The sequence below is a fragment of the Ovis canadensis genome, chromosome 1, assembly GCF_042477335.2.
Source record: "Ovis canadensis isolate MfBH-ARS-UI-01 breed Bighorn chromosome 1, ARS-UI_OviCan_v2, whole genome shotgun sequence".
NCBI classification, from domain to species: domain Eukaryota; kingdom Metazoa; phylum Chordata; class Mammalia; order Artiodactyla; family Bovidae; genus Ovis; species Ovis canadensis.
The window spans coordinates 202,149,023-202,172,387 of NC_091245.1; the positions used below are offsets into that span (position 1 = coordinate 202,149,023).

Below are 23,365 nucleotides of genomic sequence, written 5' to 3' on the forward strand. Positions count from 1 at the left end.
TTTTTTTTTCCTACCCAAGCTATTGTGGTTCACTAAAATAGGCCACTGCACTGATGAATCATCATTCAAAACTGCAATAATGGAAGCAGCACAAATATGACATTTTAAATTCACATATAAGAGAAATAAGTAAAAATGTATAGGTAACAGTTATATGCAAGGCAACTGAAAGCATATTGCGGTATAAAGAACTCAAGAATCACCTCTTGATTACTTTCAACCTATAGGACCTGGTATAGCCAGTTTCATCACAGAATCTGCATCTCCTCAGTTATCAAATGGGAATGAATAGTCCTGTGTGGCCTCCCTCCCAGAGGAAAGAACCCGGGCCTTATCCATCTCCATACCTCGCCTTACGTATGCACTCTCCAGAGAAGATGTGAAAATACATATGAACGTGTGTCAAAACCACATATTATGACATAATCGTGTATGCACATTGTCTATTATATTGCACATTCACTGTATTTTCTAATAGAATTACTAGAACTGCCACCACCATCACCATCAAATGTTCAGTTCTCTCTTCGGACACTACCTCTTACATTTGGCAAGAAGAAAAGGAAAACCTGGCTTTTATTTAAGCAGTAGTAATATAACTGGCTTTGGAGACTGGTGACCTCTTAGGCAGGGGATATTATCTTTCTTAATGAGCAAGTTAAGCATCTCTTTGAGGATCTGATGACATATGGACCCTTTCCCTGAAAAAGACATACACATGGACCAAGTTTAAATACAGTATCAGAAGACTGGCTAAATTTCAATTATGAATCCCAGAGATGAATAGGACCCAAGATAAAATTCCTAAGCAAATTAATCAATTATTTTGTGTGATGATATAATTGACATCTCTAAAATCTCTCTGCCTCAGTGAAGAATTTGGCGAACAAAAGATTTTCAAAGTTAATAAAAATCACTGATTTACTTTATACAGTTTGCTTTTTATAACATTTACTTACATTATTATCTGTAATACTAGTTTAATATTAAGAATGCTCCTTCTTAAAGGGATACCATAAATATGAATCTTTTTCTTTTCTTCAATAGTGACACGGTTCAAGTAAATCCTCTCTCTAAGAAAGGTGTCTTTCAAATTCCAAAAAGGACATATCAACACATCATAATTCTACCAGGAATAAGACAAGCCTGTTCTAAAATGTCAAATAGCAAAAGATTACCATAGGAAAGAAAGATAAAACCATGGTTATTTTTAAATATGGCCAGTAAGAGTTATATTTAGACAATTATGATTAAAAGTCGAAGGATGAACAAACTATGGATTATCACTCCCAATGTTAATGGTCATGCTTTAATTTTAATAATAACAGCAACAATAATTCTGGCAGCTTCCAACAACTTAACCATTATTTTGTGCCAGATATTATGCTAATTTATTCACTTAATTTTGAAAATAACTCTTTGGGATATGTGTATCTCTATTTTAATGTAAGAACATATTGAAAGAGCTTAAGTAGCTACTTAAACCAGTTAGCTCAAGTTCTTAGAGAAGTAAGGACTAAAAAAAAACTTGAACCCAGATCTGATGTTAGAGTCTATGTGCCTAACCACTGCCTCCTGAGCCTCCCTTCTTTTATCCTTCCAATCCTATCCTGGCCCCAAGTAAACTCTTCTTTCTGAACCCTCTGAGAAGTTAGCCATAAAGCCACTTCACAAACAGAATTTATAGCTTTATAATGTGAGTTACCTGATTATTTTCATATGTCATGTTTCCAATGAAAATATAAACTGCTTAAGGGCTAACATGTGTTTTTACTCTTTTCCTATCTATTAGAGAGTTCCAGTGAATAAAAACGGCATAAGATGCATCTGAATTTGGCTGAGTAAAGAAACTGAAGAAGAACGCTGAGGGTGAGATATGAAGATGCAAATTCAGCCTACTGAGCTTTGGGTGGGTATATGCTGTGCTGTGTGGCGCTTAGTCATGTCTGACTCTTTGCGACCCCCCATGGACTGTAGTCTGCCAGGCTCCTCTGTCCATGGTGATTCTCCAGGCACGAATACTGGAGTGGGTAGCCTCTCGCTTCTCCAGGGGATCTTCCCAACCCAGGAATTGAACTAGGGTCTCCTGTATTGCAGGCCAATTCTTTACCCACTGAGCTACCGGGGAAGCCCTGGGTGAGTATGTGTAACACCTTAAATAGTGATGTTTATAGATTCACATCATCTGACTTGGGGATTTCTTTTCTAGTAAATAATTTTTACAAAGGAAGCACTTAATAAACCACAAGTCATTATTATATAGGAACAAATCAATAACAAAACATCAGCAAATTTAAATGTCATTTTAATTTCATTTTAATGTCAATAAAACTACCAGTGACATCTAAGTCTAAACAAGATGACATAATTCACTGGAATTAATGGCTATTTCAAATGGTTTTTCCAAAGGCTCTCTGAAATACTGTCTTCTTGATGATAATTTACAGAGATTACCTTGGCTGTTTTATACTTTCACACACCATCTCATGCACAGGTGATGCTAAGTAATTTTCACATGTTATTTGGACAAATTCTACTTCAAACATCTCTGGTAAAGATTAGGAAAAATAAGTGTGAGAGTTTTCTTTTAAAAACTATTCATAACATTAACACAAGATGCAAAGTAGTGCAGAGGAAAAGCTCTGGACTTGGAATTTGGAAACAAGGATTCAAATCCCACCTTTGCCCTGTGCTGGTTGTTTCGCTTTGTCTAACAGTCTCAGTATACTGAGGGTCATGATACCCATCTTTCATAGGGCAACAGAAAAGATCAGGTTAAGAATGACGCTGAGTGGCCTTCAGGAGAAATAGACTAGGTAAGTCCACTAAAATGTCTCCCACATTCTTACAACAAAATTCTCCCAGAGAAATTGTATCAGTAATAGCAATAGTCAACAATGATTACGCAGTGGTTATTCTACATTACCAATGGTTTATTGAAGGGAAAACACTCAAATTTGATCAAATGTGGCTTGCCCACTTATAAGCTTCATCCTGAATCCTCTGCATCTCAGATTTTTCATTTGTCTCTGGGAACCTTAATAATAAAGGAACCATAATAATGTTACAGAATATAGCGGTAATTAAGTGAGATATTACATGGGAAAGTGCTTCAGAAACAATTCTCACACACACACACATCTTTAAAGTTGCAAGTTGTAATGAATATTTCATAATAAAGTCCTTCTTGCTTCTTCCTATTTTCTCAGGATCACCCAAAAAGGAGATAAACCAGAACAACAACAACAAAGTTATAGTTGGCTCACATCTCACATTCTTAAGGATGAGTATTTGACTGGGTAAACAGACTGCTTTAACTTAGTTTGGGGAGAATTAAGAGGCAGACTTGGTTTTTGCCTCTGCTTTAGAGATGTAGAGATACCTTAGAGATGTAGACATATAGAGATGGTCTTAGCATCTCTACATATAGAAACATTTCATTCTCAAGCATGATAGACTCTTGGAGAGAAATGGCTGGACCATTCTGGCCAGGACCACCAGCATAGTAGCTCTTGCCCAGAGTGTAATAAGACTGATATACTTTTGCTTCTTGGTATTTCCTCCCTGTAGCTAGCCACCCTTCTGGAGCTATTCCTAGAGATATGTGTTAAAGCACATGAGATGTTGAGTCTACTCAGAGTGAAGTTACTTTGCTCATATTGCAAAGCTACCAGGAGCCTCAATGCACTACCTAAGGATGTCAGCAAAGCGCTTCGAAAATTACAAGCGTCAGAAGGGATACCTTGCTCTGCGTTCACATGCCATTCCCTTTGCTTGGCATGCCATGCTGTCTGCCACCCTTTCCTGTGTGGCTAACAACTAGTTCACTCTCCAAGAGTCAGCTCAGATGTTTCCTTCCCTCTGAAGCTTTCCCAATCCCTCCAACACCACATCTTTCATGTCCTTTAATTCACTTAACAGATTGCAACATCTGCTGTTGCATGTTTATCTTGACTAGCAGACAATCTATTCTGCCTGAAACCAGCAAGACACAGGAAAACATACAGAATGGATAATAAAAGATGCTGAAAGGTCCAAGCACACAGTAGGCTCAGGGTGTCATAGCTCAGGGTCCTGCCCTCCTCTGTCCCTGATGCTATTCCTAGCCATCCAATCTCTGGACACTGTAAATCTAAGGAAGGAGGATAAAAATATCATATCATGATTTTTTTTTCTTTTACAGCTCCTAGGGTCATTGTTTCAGGGTATGATTTCTTTATATGGTATATTTGCCGAAAGGCTTAGGTGTCGGGTTTATTTTTATAATATTCATAATGAATCTATTTATAGATGATTTACATAGGCCTGTCATGACCCAAAATCAGCTAAGATTTCAGGCATTGCTACCTGAAATCATGCAAGAGCAAGTGTTCTATTATGAAGGAGTTTGGGCATTGCTGAGGCATCTAGAAGAATCTTTCTTTTTCTTTACATATTGTTTAGTTTTTGGACGCCAGTTAAAACTCCTTGGGACAACATATGCAGGAAATTGGTATTTATGATGAAAGCACAGGGGAAAAGCATAGCATTGTGAAGGAGGATCTGAGTCCCTGAATCTCTACATTGTTTACACGTCAAAGAAGCATAAGACTTCCGCAGCTACTGTCATTAAGGAGAGGATCTCTACCCACAGCACCTGGAGAAGGTTCAAGAGCATTAGAGGACTGACCCCTGAAGTTACTGAAACAAATAGTTTCCAAATTTTGGTTGAGACCCAATCAGAATTACCTGACAAGTTTTATTTTGTTTTAATGTAGACTCTTGGGACCCATGCCCTGAGATCCTGATTCTGTAGGACTGATGTGAGCCCCAAAGATGGTGTTCTTTGTTTTTTCTTTTTCTTCTTTTTAATGTTCCCCAAGTCAGTCTGATGACTGGCTTGCTTTAAAAAACCATTATAACAATGATCTCCAAACAGTGCATAAAAGATGGTACTCTGAAAAGGAGAAAAAAACACTAAGAAATCTATATGTATTTATTTATATATGGTTGTTTTACTTTTTATTTTAAAATATAGGTGCACAAAAAATTGTAAGTACAATATAAACAGTCCCAAGAACCACTCACTCACGTTCTCCCAATGGTAACATCTGAAAAGATATAATATAATATTAAAGCCAAGAACACTGACTTTGTTTCATTACTGGTCATTTCAGTTCAGTTCAGTCGCTCAGTCATGTCTGACTCTTTGCGACCCCATGAATTGCAGCACGCCAGGCCTCCCTGTCCATCACCAACTGTTAATGAGTCCTTATTCAGTTTTCACCATATTTTAACCTGTATTCCTTTGTGTATCTTAGAGCTAAGCTATTTTAACCCATGTACAAGTTAATGTAACCACCACCGCAAGAGAGATACACAACTCTTCCACCACCAACTCCCCGTTGCTTTCTCTTAATGTGAACACCCATTCTCTGCACCAGTCCACCCCTCATCCTGTCCCCCCAACAACCATTATTAAATGACTCTCTATCTCTAGAGTTTCATCATCTCACGAATCTCTTATAAATGGAATCATATGATATATGTAATCCTTCCAGAGTGATTTTTCCTTTTTCGTTAAGCATTAATGCCCTTGAGGTGAATCCAGCTGCTGCATGTATCAGTAAATCATTCCTTCTTATTAATAAATAGATTGGATGGATGGATCAGAGTCTGTTTAAACATTTACCGACTGAAGGACATTTAAGATGTTTCCAGTCTCTTGGCATTATAAAATAAGTTATGACATTCATGTATAAGAGTTTTTGTGAACATAACTTATGTCTCTGGATTAAATACCCCTGCTGCTGCTACTGCTGCTAAGTCACTTCAGTTGTGTCTGACTCTGCGCAACCCCATAGACGGCAGGCCATCAGGCTCCCCCGTCCCTGGGATTCTCCAGGCAAGAACACTGGAGTGGGTTGCCATTTCCCTCTCCAATGCATGAAAGTGAAAAGTGGAAGTAAAGTCGCTCAGTCGTATCCGATTCCTAGCGACCCCATGGACTGCAGCCTACCAGGCTCCTCCGTCCACAGGATTTTCCAGGCCCCCAGGGTACGACAATTAAATCATATGGCTAGTATACATTTGTTGTTGTTGCTGTTTAGTTGCTAAGTCATATCCTACTCTTTGTGACCCTACGGACTATAGCATGCCAGGCTCCTCTGTCCGTGGGATTCTCCAGGCAAGAATACTGGAGTGGGTTGACATTTCCTCCTCCAGGGGATCTTCTTGATCAAGCGATCAAACTCAAGCCTCCTGCATTGGCAGGTGGACTCTTTACCACTGAGCCACCAGGGAAGCCCCTTTAGTAGACATTTACTTTGGTTTAAAAAGAAAAAAAAAAAAAAAAGCTGCAAAAAGAGTTTTCCAGACTAGTCATACTATTTTACATACAACTTCCAGCAATGTATGAGAGCTTCTCCACACCCTTATTAGCAAATGATGTGATTTTTCTTTTTAGCTGGTTTAATGGGTGCATTGTTTAGTCCACTAAGTCATGTCTGACTTTTTGCAACACCATGGGACATAGCCCACCTGGCTCCTCTGTTCATGGAATTCTTCAGGCAAGAATACTGGAGTGAGTTGCCATTTCCTTCTGTAGATGTTTATTTATTTTTATTCTTGAACAAGAAATTAAACTTTCTTCATATTTAAAATATGGAGTGATTAAAGATCTAAATGTAAGATCAGAAACTATAAAACTCCTAGAGGAGAACATAGGCAAAACACTCTCAGACATAAATCACAGCAGGATCCTCTATGATCCACCTCCCAGAATGCTGGAAATAAAAGCAAAAATAAACAAATGGGATCTAATTAAAATTAAAAGCTTCTGCACAACAAAGGAAAATATAAGCAAGGTGAAAAGACAGCCTTCTGAATGGGAGAAAATAATAGCAAATGAAGCAACTGACAAACAACTAATCTCAAAAATATACAAGCAACTTCTGCAGCTCAACTCCAGAAAAATAAACAACCCAATCAAAAAATGGGCCAAAGAACTAAATAGACATTTCTCCAAAGAAGACATACGGATGGCTAACAAACACATGAAAAGATGCTCAACATCACTCATTATTAGAGAAATGCAAATCAAAACCACAATGAGGTACCACTTCACACCAGTCAGAATGGCTGCAATCCAAAAATCTGCAAGCAATAAATGCTGGAGAGGGTGTGGAGAAAAGGGAACCCTCCTACACTGTTGGTGGGAATGCAAACTAGTACAGCCACTATGGAGAACAGTGTGGAGATTCCTTAAAAAATTGCAAATAGAACTACCTTATGACCCAGCAATCCCACTTCTGGGCATACACACCGAGGAAACCAGAATTGAAAGAGACGCATGTACCCCAATGTTCATCGCAGCACTGTTTATAATAGCCAGGACATGGAAACAACCTAGATGTCCATCAGCAGATGAATGGATAAGAAAGCTGTGGTACATATACACAATGGAGTATTACTCAGCCATTAAAAAGAATTCATTTGAATCAGTTCTGATGAGATGGATGAAACTGGAGCCAATTATACAGAGTGAAGTAAGCCAGAAAGAAAAACACCAATACAGTATACTAACACATATATATGGAATTTAGGAAGATGGCAATGACGACCCTGTATGCAAGACAGGGAAAGAGACACAGATGTGTATAACGGACTTTTGGACTCAGAGGGAGAGGGAGAGGGTGGGATGATTTGGGAGAATGACATTCTAACATGTATACTATCATGAGAATTGAATCGCCAGTCTATGTCTGACGCAGGATGCAGCATGCTTGGGGCTGGTGCATGGGGATGACCCAGAAAGATGTTATGGGGAGGGAGGTGGGAGGGGGGTTCATGTTTGGGAATGCATGTAAGAATTAAAGATTTTAAAATTTAAAAAATAAAAAACTAAAAAAAATAAAAATAAAAATAAAATAAAATAAAATATGGAGTGAAAATTGTACTTCACATTTATATAGTTTAAAAATGAAGAAGATTAAAGAGAACTTCACCACACAGTATTGCATTATTCACAGTTTTTGGAGTCAGACTTGGATGAAAAATCTACCACCTTCTTAAGGCATTCATTTCAGCAGTTAATTAAGTGGCAAGTCATAAGATAAGAGATTTTCGTCAACAATTCATGAATTCCTTTTTGTCCTAAAACATTTAATCCATTCTGTGCACATACATTAATTCTACCACTGGAGATTATAAGCAAATCACCCCAAACCCTTCAGTGACATAGAACTGCAATAATCATGGAAGGATCCAAGATCCAGACTCGGCTTCACCACTTACTGTTCTGTGATACTGAACAAATACCTGACCTTGCTGAGGCTTCACAACTGAGGTAGTAACACCTGCCTGTATTCAACAATTTTGATTTGCTATTTACAGCATTCCTAGAGCAAAGGCCCTATACCTCCTAGAAATGTATTATGGAAGTAACTATCCTTATCTGAGAAACGAATGTGTATTCAATAATTTTTAAGATTTATTCTGTTCAAGAATTGTATAACAATATAATATTGAGGCACTAAGATCCCTATCACTAATATTAGAAGTTTATACTGTTTATCAGTATTTATGAATATTATTAATAACTTTATTTATACTGCTATACATTTATTAATCTTATGTTACTGGTATCATTATTTAATTATTAGTAATAGTCTGTATCAAATTATGAAATGTATTTATTAAATACTATTTAATAATTTTATCAATATTAGTTAAGTCACTCAGTCATGTCCAACTCTTTGTGACCCCATGGATGGTAGCCCACCAGGCTCCTCCGTCCATGGGATTCTCCAGGCAAGAATACTGGAGTGGGTTGACATTTCCTTCTCCACGGGATCTTCCCAACCCAAGGATCGAACCCAGGTCTCCCATATTAGAGGCAGACGCTTTAACCTCTGAATATTACTGAATATTAATCAAAGCATCTAGTTATTTTTATTATAGCAAGGAATACACTCTACAAGGGCAGAGATCAGTCTCCATTTGGCTCATTACTTCAGCTCCTAGAAGAGTGTCTGTCTGGCGCAAACTCTGCTTTAAGTAAATGATTGTTAAATGAGAATGCAAAAGTAATTCCTAGAGTTGCAAGGTATTTTATGGTTTGTTAAACATTTTTACACCCATTATATCTGATCCACAAAACCACCTCATAAGATAATTAATATTACCAACTAGTTTTATAAAGTAAGAAAACATGAAACAGAAAATTGACATGTCCAAGGTCAAGGAGTGAAACTGAGGATTGAATGTGAATGCCCTGACCACCAAGTCAGTACTGAATCTTGGCTCTTTTGAGTGTCAATAAGGCCTATGCATATTTAGTAAAATCTGATTTCATGATTTCATACAAAGAATTATAAGTTCTTTTCCCTTCAGGAAGATGCCATGTAAAGATCAAACAAATACAATTAGTATCTGACCCTTTAATGAATACACAGCTTATCTTTTCCCCCCACAGTCTCTGAAAATTTAAACTCATTTACTGTACTCCACAATGAGAAATGAGGCTAAAGATGCTTCCTCTGAGCCAGAAAAGGGGCACACCAGTCAAACTGGAGTGTTTTCAGTGAACTTGTGACTGTCCTGTTGACAGACCACAGTTTGTTATAACAGTCTGAGAAGCTGTGAGTGTTCTGTGATGGCTGGCGATTTAAAAGGACTGTTAGAACTATACAAAGACGACGTTTCCCCTTTGTACCTGCAAAGTCACAGGCCAGATTCACCTTTCACACCAGGGAAGAGACTAGAGGACTCCAGAGACAGGGAGTGCAGGTTGAGCAAAAATACTCAGATACGACTTGCTCAGAGTTCACATCAGTCCTTACACATTTTCTACTACCAATTATTTCAGGAATAAAAAGTAAAAGCTTTCACTAACTGCAAAAGGAGTTCAGTTCAGTTCAGTTCAGTCACTCAGTCGTGTCCAACTCTTTGCAACCCCATGGAATGCAACAAGCCAGGCTCACCTGTTCCTCACTAATTCCTGGAGTTTACTCAAACTCATGTCCATTGAGTTGGTGATGCCATCCAACCATCTCATCCTCTGTCATCCCCTTTCCTCCTGCCCTCAATCTTTCCCAGCATCAGGATCTTTTCAAATGAGTCAGCTCTTCACATCAGGTGGTCAAAGTATTGGAGGTTCAGATTCAGCATCAGTCCTTCCAACGAATATTCAGGACTGATTTCCTTTAGGATGGACTGGTTGGATCTCCTTGCAGTCCAAGGGACTCTCAAGAGTCAAAGCAGCAACAAATTGGTTTATATGCACAAGATTAAAAATGGCAGAAATAATCCATTCCAAATTACTTTTTCAAATACATTGCCATAAGTGGCCATCAATTTCACTCACATTTTTGCTATCTGTTGAAAAAACAAATATGTCCTGCCTGACCAGGTTACATGACTTCACATCACTAAGGGCCAGTTCAACACCAAATAGAAATAATCAAAGACTCAGCAATTCCTAGGAACCAAGCTCCAATTTTGTCTCTTCCAATCTAAGACAGCAGAGACTTAATGGAATGAGCACATTTAAGACCTGAGTTCTGGAGCCAGTTCAGCCCCAAACTCCTGGATAATCTTGGGAAGATATTCTTTCCCCTCTCAGACTGAGTTTTCACATCTGACAAGTGAAAGAACTGCCCTAGAAAACCTTAAAACTCTTTTCTAGTTCTGTTGCTCAAAGACTTTGTGATTAAAACATGAAGAAAGGCTTGGGCAGGAAAGTGGAAAGCAAACAAGTTTGGCTGCCATTTCCATCATGGGAGACCAACTGTTTAAGATGGCATTTTGTTCTCAGTACTACGTTTACCTCGGGTTAGCAACAGGCAATAACTACTCCCTCTCCACAGAATGGATTGGGAACCTCAGGTAGAATAAAAAACAGAGAGATCTAGTAAAAAATTTCCAGATTTAGGATCCTCAATGAATAGAATTTATTTCACCTATTCTGATTTGACTTTACCAGTCTAGGTGAAGCAATGTAGGCAAAGCTTGAAAACAGAGGCTTTGTTTATATTATACAGAAGTGTATAAGGTAATATACATAGGAAAGTTTTTTTTTTAAAGCAACCATTTTGAAATTAATTTCAAAGAAAAATCATGAAATAATAAAATAATGAATTCAAAATAGATGAGGCAGTCTAGCCCAATCTCTAATAAATAGAACCTTCTAAAATCAACAAGAGCCCTAGATATAAAAAATGGAGCCTAGCTCTACAATTTTATCAACTATGTGATTAATAATTACATAGTTGAATAATCACATATTATTGAATAATTATTGAATAATACCCTTTACTTTGGGTAGTTTACCACTTGGTATAATTGCAATACCATCTGTTCTATCTAACTCAGAGAGCTACAATAAGAACAGTCTTTTGAGAATTAAATAACAATGAATACGGAAGTGCTAGAAAAATTATAATGGATTGTACAAACAAAAGGAATTCTACTAAAATGATCATGTGTAAATTGTACCCTATGGATTCACTTTTTTAAAACTCTTATATAAATAATATTTTTAAAAGAAATTTCAGAAATTGGAGAAAGTCAACTCCAGACCACAAGATAACTCCAACTTTACAAACCTACAAACTTTACAAATCTTTCTGTATTATAATCTATTGTAATAAGAAACACAAAATATTATCACAGTTCATTCAGCCAAATTATTGAGAGAAAGAATTTCCAATTGCCAGAGTTAAAATAGTAAGAACATTTCAAAATCATTTCATAAAACAATGTATTAATAAAAGAAAACAGATCATTTTCTTTGGTATCTACCAAGGATAGAAAAAGCAAGATTTATATCCTGTTCTGCCATCAAAGTCTAAGGCTTTGGGAAATTTTTGCAAATTGGAAGCAGAGAGAGCCCAGATTACAAGATAAAGAACACTACTGCTAGTACTTTAAAGACCAAAAGAAAAATCATGTCACCTTATTCCCTCACCGGTCTAGAAGAGAAGGTAAAGAGATAAAACCACACATACAGACCAAAATCATTCCATAAAAAAATACACAGACACTTAACATAGTAAAATGTGCAAGAAGACAAAACAATAAAAAATATACATGGGCTCATAAGTATATAGTACAAGACACAGAAAGGCATTTGGAAATGCAGGGGCATTCCAAGACACACAAGCTGTTGGAAAAAAAAAAAAGAAATCAATGATAAATGAGAACAATGGTAGCAAAATCACAAAACCCTAAGGCCTAAAGAGCTACTAACTGGGAAAAAAAGTACACCCCGCTTTTAACTGTGCCAAAGCCCTTCAGAGAAAGTTATTAGTGGAATACCTTATAAAAGAAAATTATAACATATGGTATCACATAAATATAAATTGATGTGGAAAACATGTGGGTACTTTTTCAACTTTCACAGTCAGAATTTAAAAATGAGAAAGCAAACCCCAGAGATTACAGACATAAGACCAGGGTGAGAAATGTAATCAGTAACTAACTTCAAGGTAGCAGTGGTTAAACAAATCCTAGGTTACCAAGCTCAAGGAAAGGGGAGAGGAAGTAAAAACAACCCATACAGAACCATAAACCCTGAAAAGTATTTGAGAAGCCTGAATATGAACCTGGATAAGCAGGTTCACAGTGCTGTAGCTTAACTATCACTGCAAACATCACTGAGTACCTACTGTGGGTCAGGTGTCCTTCTGGATGCTGTTGGGAGTAAAGGCATGAGTAAGGCAGCCCCACCTCCAAAAGGTCTGAATCTACCAAAGGAGACAGGCCCACATACAAGTAAATCTATTAGAAGGACAGTTGTGCAAAGGATTGTATGAGATGCACAGGGGTTACAGTACAGGGAAAGAGTCCTCGCTAGAATATAATAGAAGGTCCTGATAACTCTGGACTCAGGCAAAGGGGACTTGAGGTCTAGCACCAACTTGATGACAAGCAGGTCATCCATCTTCAAACAGATCACTTACACTCTCTGCACTGCAGTTTTTCATCTTGACACCAGCAAAAGGTGGGCTATGATTTCTGTTAGTTTTACACTGTCTTCATGGCTGAGGTTCTTGGAAGTCAGACTCTGAATTAAGTTATGAATGCTAAGGCTTTATGGGCAAAAAATGGAGGGTCAGGATATATAGAGGCAAAGGATAGCGTGAGCTGAACTAACAAGACCTTGGCATCATCAACTCACCCTATAAATGAAAACTGTGTTACCTACTACCTAGGGATTTCACTAATGGTACAGAACATTCTAAATGGACCAAAAAAGAAAAAGAAAATGCATATAAACTCTAGAAAATGTATTAAAAATTAAACAAAAGTAACATGAATTATAAAAATGTTGAGGGCAACAGAAGATGCACTAACATTTAAATTAAATATAAAGGAAAGTAAATCTTACACTTCTAACAAATATCGTGTCATAAGATACAGCAGATGAAGAGATGGAGCTACATTTTAAAAAGTCTGAATATCCATGAACCTTTATCCATGTTTGCCTTTAAAATGCATATATGCAAGAGAAATCTCTTCCTTTACGTATTCAAAAAAGGTTATATTAAAAAGAAAGAGAGACTGGCAGAACTGCAAGAAAGACTCAAGACTTCAGAAATTCAATGAGACTGAGTTGCTTCGAGAGAGGATGCCACGTTCCAAACTGTTTATTGCGAGAGAATTACTGAGCAGTGCACTCACCCATCCAGCCATCCGCCATCCATCCAAATATATATACACATAAGAAGATACAGACACACATTTGACCACACACAACCATTCCCACTAAAAACACAGTAGCATAATAAGAGCCAAGAGGAACATAAGGATGAGTGAGAAACCATATCTTGTTGCTTAAATGGGGAAACAAAGCTTACATTCTTATAAGGAAGTGAGGAGGTGTCACCATCATATGGGGCCCGAGTGCCACATATGCCAGGAAAAGGGGGACGAGCAGCAGAGCAGGCTGGGTGAGGATGATAGCCTCGCTTCAGAACCACAGAGAGTGTCACCTCTCACCCCTAGGTTCCCATTTTTTGATGTGAAAAAGCACTGGGTTCATAGAGTCACAGGATAAGGCAACAGAACGACAATGAACAAGCAGAGTGCCTCACACAGACCATCTGGGCAACAGCAGCAGATTAAGGACAGCAGGAGAGCAACCAAAGAAGGAGGAATTTGACAGTCAGAATACAATGCATGCGGAAACGCAGGGAGAGATTACTTCCGATTACCTCCAATCCAGGGCGTGCCCAGACCCTGGAGAAGGTGACACAAGCAGCGTTGCGACAGGGAACAAAAGGGTGGTGAGGCAGCATGGTAAGAAAGAGCAGAGTGGAGCAAAGAGCTGCAGAGGGTCAGAGACGGAGCCAGTGTCCCTAGAGAACCAGCTGGGCAGTGAGAGGACCCCGCAAAGTATGGTGACAAGGATGGGGCATCTCAACACAGAAAGACTCGGCCGAGGGTCCAACTCACTAGAATTCTCAGCACTCTGAGTGAAGGCGTCTGAAGCGCAACCATCACCTGTTTTTCCCCTCCCTCTCACACATGCCAACATGATACAGAACCTGCCCCATCCTGACCCTCAAGTGTGCACTGACTGTCCTAACTACTAAGCCCTCCACACAGCTCTGCCCCATTCTCAGTAAGAGGGACTGTCTTTATTCTCTTCATATTAGAGGGAAATCCATCCTACCTCTCCCCCAAAATGAAGAGGCAAAATAACAATCTAGACAAAATAACTAGAGAAGGGAAAAAATGTCTAAGTGCCTTATTGGGGTCACTTCAAACGGACACACCATCAGATCACTGCTTGGTAGCATGTGGGACACTTGTCCGATGGCAAGAGGGAGGGGACACGGGTGGGAGGCACATTTCTACAAGACGACGGGATGGGGGTGGAGGATACTGCAACAGAAGAACACTGAGCTATGAATGAAGGGAGGAGGGCTCTAGTTTTAGCTCTGGCCAAAACCACAGTCAGATAACCCCTAACAGATTTCAATCTGTATGCCCAAAAGAAGAGCGGTCTAGGTGGTTACTAGGTGTTCTTCAACATTTGACAGTCTCTGTACTATGATAACCATACTACAAAATTATTTTCCCAATGCAACACTGTCCTACAAATCACTTTTATTACAGTGAACTCTCCTGTTGTAGGCAGCCACCTCGGCAATGCCCACACTCACCTTCACCACCAGGTTGCTTGTATGGATTGTACTTGGGCTTTGGCGCAACGACTGGGGCAAACTTCTTGGGTGGTTGCTGTGTGGACACTGAAATGCTGGGGGTCCCAAAGGAATGGGTGGTCTCCATCCGTGCAGACACATGGCCAAGAGGCTCAGCAGTACTTTTTGGTGGCAGCCAAGATGGGTGAGACATTGTTGAATCTAGAAGTAAAAAGAAACAGTTGCTTTTAAAGAAACACGAAAATGAAAGCAGTATAGTTCACTTAATTATTGTTTCTTCTTAATCTATACCTAATGAAATTTTGAAAACAGACTCTGAGATGATGAAAGGAGGAAGGAAGGAAGAAGGAGGAGGAGGTGGAGAGTTATGAAAAAAACTACCTTAACTGAAGGAGGAGAAAAATTGAACACTCCCCTCAACCCGTCTTGAATACCTCTCTTCCAACAGTTACCTATTTTAGCGCCTAGCATTCTTGAGGTAATACATATGAACAAGAAATGGTTCCTAGCCTTAAGACGTTTCTATGGTAGGAGACTCTTACATCAGTAAGGTTGGAAAAAAAGCTTCAATTTCATTAACAATCTATTAAAATGATTACCACATCAATTAAATGATATTATCTAAGTGAGGCTTCCCTGGTGGCTCAGACAGTAAACAATCTGCCCTCAGTGTGGGAGACCCACGTTCAATCCTTGGGTCAGGAAGATCCCATGGAGAAAGGAATGGCTGGCTACCCATTCCACTGTTCTTGCCTGGAGAATCTCATGGACAGAGGAGCCTGGGCTACAGCCCATGGGATCACAAAGAGTCAGACACGACTGAGCAATCAACACATACATACATACCTATATTATCTAAGTGAGGTAGAAAATAAAGTGCTACTGGAATGCAGAAAAGGGTAAAATTACTTCATGCAGGGAGCAGAACTAAGTCCTCATTAATGAGGTGATCTTCAGATTGAGCTCTGAATGCTGAGTAGAGGTCAGGCCTGAACAACATAGGCAACGATTCACGGGTAGGAAAAGTACACAGAACTTCAATTTCGTGTGGCTGGAGGGGGAAAACGGAAAAGTAGCTAGCAAAGTAACTAAAAATGTGGGATGGAACCAAAGCACTGAAAGCTTTGTGTGCAAACTTGAGGACTTTGAATTTATTCTGCAGGCATTAAGGAATCATTCAAGGTTTATTCTTGAAACAAGGGCATGACTGGTGCATGGCAGGACACTTTAAGATGATGCCTCTGGCAGAAGCAGTGCTGCTGCTCACCAAGGGGTACTTGGAAATGGGAAAGGGGCAGTGTTTGCCACAATGCCTGCAAAAGCTACTGCTGCATAATGGCCAGGGGCTACAATATTCAGCCCCTATAAGCACAGGGAAGACCCCCATAACACCCATCAGGAACTCTGCCCATCAGTGAGCTCAAACCATACTGGATCTTTAGGAAAAATTAAATTAGGAAGGGGATACAACAGCCAGCCCAGGGACGGCCCTACTCAGACTAAAACATGCTCTGTGAGAAAAGAAAAAACAATGTCTTGGTGTCAGGATAAACCAACCACCCCTCCAGGCAGCATGCAGGCTGGGGCTGAACCTCACATTCTCTCCCTGAGGAGGGCTCTCCAAGTCTGATTGCAAGAGCTCTCCAGCAAGGGGAGGCCCGGAAGCTTTCCTCACCCTCTCCAGCCCCAAATCCACCCTGTAATTTATTACTGGGGCTGAATTAATTGAGAGGGCTCCATGATTACCTCCAGATGTCTGTAACAACAAAGAACACTGGTGTGGGTGTGGGTGTGTGTGTGTGTGTGTGTGTGTGTGTGTGTGTGTGTGTGTGCGCAGTTGCTCAGTCGTGTCCAACTCTGTACGACCCCATGGACTGTAGCCCGCCAGGCTTCTCTGTTCACGGGATTTTTCAGGCAAGAATACTGGAGTGGGCTGCCATTTCCTCCTCTGGGGGATCTTCCCGACCCAGGGATCGAACCCTCGTTTCCTGTGTCTTCTGCATTGACAGGCGGTTTCTTTAGCACTGAGCCACTAGGGAAGCAAAGAACACTGGAAACTCAGGAGAAAATGCAGGGTCAGAACGTGGTGTGGCCATGGAGAGACGAGGGTGACGAGGGGAGATGGGGCCCAGTGTGACCTGGGTGGCATTAGACTACGCCAGGAGGGGTGACACGGCCTTGAGAATCTCTGCTTCCCTCATCTGGAGTCCGGGGTACCCTTGCTCCCTGCTCTCACAGTTTCATGGCAACCAGTGAGATAACAGTGTTCAAGTGTTTTATATACTGTTAAATGCTATGCGAAGTGAGGAGAGGAAAATTGTTGGAGATGTAGCTCTCTGATCAAAGAGAATGGCATGAGCCAATGAGGAAGCCTCAAACATAGGAATAAGGAGTCTGCTGTTACTTAAGCCTATGGTGGTGACACCGACTTTCCACTCTGGTTGCAGGGCCTTCTTTTCTCTTCCTCCCCTGTCCCTTGTGCATATGCTTTGTACACAGTTAAGTTCCTCAGAAGAGTGGGGACCATATTTTATATACCCTGAAACAATCATTAAACCCCAGCACAAAACCGATACAGAAAAACAACTATGAATTTTGTTTATTCCTGGTTCTTAACACTGGCTGCACATTTTAAAGTCTATGATTTATTTTTTTTTTAAATGCCAAAACCAAGCTCATGTCTCAGGGTTGAGAAACATTAATTTTGGCTTGATTTGTTTAACTGAGCCTCAGTGTTTTACTAAAAGGGGTTAAAGTGTCTGTTCTACTTTCAGTCAGACTAAAATGAATACAAGTGGGGAACAAGTAGGATAAAATAAAGATTTGAAGATTTTAATGCATCACACATATTTGTAATATAAATGTTATTTGTAGATTTTTTTTAAATGGCTTAATATTATCCTTGCAAATTTTCTATAAATCTCAAGCTATTCCAAAATAGGAAATTTAAAAATGGGTTAATATAGGATACAGTGATTTCTAAAGCAAAGAGGCACATTTCCAAAGCAATTGCACATTGCCAATTGACTGAAGAATCCTGGCCTTTTCAGAAATTCTGTAGATATAAAGGAATAGGCAACTTCTGGGAGACTATGAAAAATGAAAATGTAAGCATCCATATGCAAACCATGCCCCCTACCATGTTTTCTGTTATCCCCAGCACCATATATTACCCTAACATTGTACTCCCCATGGAGGCAACCCCAGGGACCTCAAAGGAGTGCCAGGGTCTGGCTAAGTATCTGTTTGCATAAGACCTTAACAGCATCTTCCCAAACCATTCTTCTGTATGTTAACAATGGCCCAGTAACACCATTCTCAGGATTTATAATGAAATTTAATGACCTTGAAGACTTGCTCATGCTATATACACCATCTACAATGCTATATAGCTCCCATTATTAAGAGAGTTAATTCTTAGGTAGATTGATAAGAAGTCTGGGGTCTGTGAGGAGGAGAAAGAGGTCTGGGGCTCCTGAGGAGGAGAAAACCACAATTTTTTTTTTTTTCTACAATCCTGTATCTTCATCACATAAAACATTTGTGTGTGAGTGTGTGTGTGTGCGTGTTTTTCTTTAAGCCCAGAGCTAATGATTATACAACAAAACAACTCATCTTACTTTTCCTTAAACTCTGTACCAATGATTATAGAAGAACAATATATCTTGCTTGAGAACATGTTGCTTTTTCTTAACAGGAAACTTCTGACTAATGTTAAGACTTATGTTGTAGGAGTGAGTCTGGTAAGACCTTTCTATTGTTAGTGCTAATCTTGTTAATTTAAGATGTATGTTGTGAGAGTAGGTCTGGTAAAAGTATATAAGGCCTTGATAAAACTCAGTAGGCACTCTTCGTCCCCCTTCTGATTCTATGTCAGAAGCTTTCTCTGTCCTTTTTATAGTTTAATGGAACTCTGCTACACAAAACCTCTTGAGTGGTCAAGACCAGTTCCTGGTCCCAAAGCGAAATCATCTTCTTTGGAGATCACAAATGCAACATCAACCACCATAAGCCATCATTACTTTCTACCAAATCTTCCACCAACCTTTTTTCTGTTTGGTTTTTTTCATCTTGACCCAGCTCCAACGTCTTTGATGCTGTGAACTTTTCCCTGCTGCTGCTGCTGCTAAGTCGCTTCACTCATGTCCGACTCTGTGTGACCCCATAGACTCCGCTATCCCTGGGATTCTCCAGGCAAGAACACTGGAGTGGGTTGCTATTTCCTTCTCCAATGCATGAAAGTGAAAAGTGAAAGTGAAGTCGCTCAGTCGTGTCCAAACGTTTCCCTAACTCCGTCCAAAAAGAGTAGCTTAATTCCTGGGCTCTTCTAGTATTTGTTTCATACTTATAACAGTCACATATACAATATTTTATCACCTGTCTATCTGCCCCAGCAATGCCTGGCCAGGAAGCCCTTAGAAAAATATGTTATGCATGAATGGGTGAATGAATAAATGTTGATCTCCTTGGTTACTCATCCCTTTCTAGGATCTCTGCATCTCCCTTCTTAGCATACACTGATGCAATCATCTCTTTTTCCCCTCCCTTAACTTATATATGTAATTAATTGTGTTGATGGATGTCTTAGATTTCCAGATTGAACCAAACTTTGCTGTCCTAGGAAAAAATCCTATTCAGTCACAGTCACGATGTTTTGGTATACTGATGAATTAACTATGCTATTTTACAAACAATTTTTGTACACAAAATCATAAATATTCTCTTATGTTTTTCCTCTACTTGTTTTCAGTTCAATTCAGTTCAGCCACTTTTTGTGACCCCATGAACCGCAGCATGCCAGGCCTCTCTGTTCATCACCAACTCTCGGAGTTTACCCAAACTCATGTCCATCAAGTTGGTGATGCCATCCAGCCATCTCATCCTCTGCTGTCCCCTTCTCCTCCTACCCCCAATTCCTCCCAGCATCAGGGTCGTTTCCAATGAGTCAAATCTTCGCACGAGGTGGCCAAAGGATTGGAGTTTCAGCTTTAGCATGAGTCCTTCCAATGAACACCCAAGACTGATCTCCTTTAGGATGGACTGGTTGGATCTCCTTGCAGTCCAAGGGACTCTCAAGAGTCTTCTCCAACACCACACTTCAAAAGCATCAATTCTTTGGTGCTCAGCCTTCCTCACAGTCCAACTCTCACATCCATACATGACCACAGGAAAAACCATAGCCTTGACTAGACGGACCTTTGTTGGCAAAGTAATGTCTCTGCTTTTGAATATGTTATCTAGGTTGGTCATAACTTTCCTTCCAAGGAGTAAGTGTCTTTTAATTTCATGGCTGCAATCACCATCTTCAGTGATTTTGGAGCCCAAAAAAATAAAGTTTGACACTGTTTCCACTGTTTCCCCATCTATTTCCCATGAAGTGATGGGACCAGTTGCCATGATCTTTGTTTTCTGAATGTTGAGCTTTAAGCCAACTTTTTCACTCTCCTCTTTCACTTTCATCAAGAGGCTTTTTAGTTCCTCTTCACGTTCTGCCATAAGGGTGGTGTCATCTGCACATCTTAGGTTATTGATATTTCTCCCGGTAATCTTGATTCCAGCTTGTGCTTCCTACAGCCCAGCGTTTCTCATGATGGACTCTGCATATAAGTTAAATAAGCAGAGTGACAATATACAGGCTTGATGTACTCCTTTCCCTATTTGGAACCAGTCTGTTGTTCCATGTCCAGTACTAACTGCTGCTTCCTGACCTGCATATAGGTTTCTCAAGAGGCCGGTCAGGTGGTCTGGTATTCCCATCTCTTGAAGAATTTTCCACAGTTTATTGTGATCCACATAGTCAAAGTCTTTGATATAGTCAATAAAGCAGAAATGGATGTTTTTCTGGAACTCTCTTGCTTTTTCGATGATCCAGGCCATGTTGGCAATTTGATCTCTGGTTCCTCTGCCTTTTCTAAAACCAGCTTGAACACCTGGAAGTTCACGGTTCATGTATTGCTGAAGCCTGGCTTGGAGAATTTTGAGCATTACTTTACTAGCATGTAAGAGGACTGCGATTTGAGCATTCTTTGGCATTGCCTTTCTTTGGGATTGGAATGAAAACTGCCCTTTTCCAGTCCTGTGGCCACTGCTGAGTTTTCCAAATTTGCTGGCATATTGAGTGCAGCACTTTCACAGCATCATCTTTCAGGATTTGAAACAGCTCAACTGGAATTCCATCACCTCCACTAGCTTTGTTCATAGTGATGCTTTCTAAGGCCCACCTGACTTCACATTCCAGGATGTCTGGCTCTAGGTGAGTGATCACACCATCGTGATTATCTGGGTCATGAAGATCTTTTTTGTACAGTTCTTCGGTGTATTCTTGCCACCTCTTTTTAGTATCTTCTGCTTCTGTTAGGTCCATACCATTTCTGTCCTTTATCGAGCCCATCTTTGCATGAAATGTTCCCTCGGTATCTCTAATTTTCTTGAAGAGATCTCTAGTCTTTCCCATTCTGTTCTTTTCCTCTATTTCTTTGCATTGATCTCTGAGGAAGGCTTTCTTATCTCTCCTTGCTATTCTTTGGAACTCTGCATTCAGATGCTTATATCTTCCCTTTTCGCCTCTGGTTTTCACTTCTCTTCTTTTCACAGCTATTAGTAAGGCCTCCTACACAGCCATTTTGCTTTTTTGCTTTTCTTTTCCATGGGGAGGGTCTTGATCCCTGTCTCCTGTACAGGAAACTCTGTCCATAGTTCATCTGGTACTTGTTTTACTTATCTACTTGTTTTACTTACCATTATTTGGCTTAGATATGGGAGTTCTGTATCTTCTTCTACTGTCTGGATTAGTTTAATGGTAAGATTAAGACTATCTGATCTTCAAAGGTTTATCAGAATTGAGTGTAAATTCATCTAGATATGATACTTTCTTTAATAATAAAGCTTAATTATCTTTCCAAGAACTTCTACAATAATTGTAAAAAATTTGTACTTCTTTTGAGGTCATTTTGCAGTATTTACATCCTGCTGGAAATTCATCAGTTTCTTCTAGGTTTTACGTTTGTTCCCTTTCATCCAAGATACCTCTCGATTAAAACTGATACCTCAATTACTATGTATCATTTAGATTCTGCGCATGACTTCCTACTAGTCCTTTAGGACATAATTCACATTCTCCAACCTCCAGCTGAAGCTATGTCCCCTTTCACAACACTTCCACAGCACCTGGAATGCTGTCGTCGCCACACACATTACTTGTCAGTCTTCCTCTCTGCTTGCCTGCATCACAAACTAAACTCTTGAATCCTTGAGAGCAGAAGTAATTATCATTCTCTAACCTCAGGGCCTAAAATATGATAGGCACTCAATAAAAATGTCTGTTAATTTAATGAATGAATAAATTTAAATTTGAGTTCCAGATAAAACGAAACCTCATCCTGTACTCATATCGGTCAGATTATCATTCCACTTTCAAGGAGTTTAAAAACTACCTGAGGAAGATATATATTTTATATGTGAAAACAGAAAAAGAGCAACATCAAGATATACAAAAAGAAACGAAACACGCAAACAAACAAACCAACCAACTGGCATATGTCCCAAGATCCAGCACAGAAGTAGCCATGAGCAGGGACTCTGAAAGCTAGGTGGCTCCAAAAGATAAATGAAACAAACCAAAGGACAATGCCAGAAAATTCTGTGAGCTGGAGGAAGAAGTAAGGCATTCCTGTAGGAAGTGAGCAGACCAGCTGAACTGAAATGAGGGGCTTAGACGATGCGGGGAGAAGATTGGCAAGGTTAAATGAGCTTTGCTTTTCAAAGGTCTTATATAGAGAAAGAAAAGGCTAGAACATTCATCTTTGAACAGGAATCTTACAGGAGCGAAAACCTGATATATATATCCATGCAGAATGGGTCCAAGGAAGGAGAAAAATACAATAGTATAGACAAAGAGTCCCTATGACCCCAGTTCTAGTCTCAGCTTTGCCAGTGTGACCTTTAACGAGAGAGGATGCTCATTTGCAGAATGAATGTCTGTAAAGTCCCAATTAGCTCTAATATTCTAGAGTGCTTTCCTTCTCTGAAATCTTAATTACAGCCCTTCATTTTGATAAATGAGTTTGAGAAAACCTCACAAGTTTAGTGAACGGGCAAACTAGAACTTTTCCCTGGGGTTTCTCAGCTTCTCAGAAAGAGACCCATGGTAAACACAAAGATAAGCACTGGTGAGAGCTGGCTTTGCAGGACCAAAACTTATCTTGCTCTTACTTCCT

The 23,365-nt window shown here is 39.6% G+C and overlaps 1 protein-coding gene across 13 annotated transcripts in view; it reads right to left on the reverse strand.

Moving 5' to 3' along the window:
• LPP (LIM domain containing preferred translocation partner in lipoma) overlaps window positions 1-23,365 on the reverse strand; it is a 736,773-nt gene that overhangs the window by 478,890 nt on the left and 234,518 nt on the right. For all 13 annotated transcript variants that reach the window (XM_069557978.1, XM_069557960.1, XM_069558022.1 and 10 more), the window contains one exon: window positions 15,150-15,350. In XM_069557978.1, coding sequence (XP_069414079.1) covers window positions 15,150-15,342 — 193 coding nt within the window. In that variant the 5' untranslated portion in view covers window positions 15,343-15,350. The remainder of the gene's footprint in view (window positions 1-15,149; window positions 15,351-23,365) is intronic.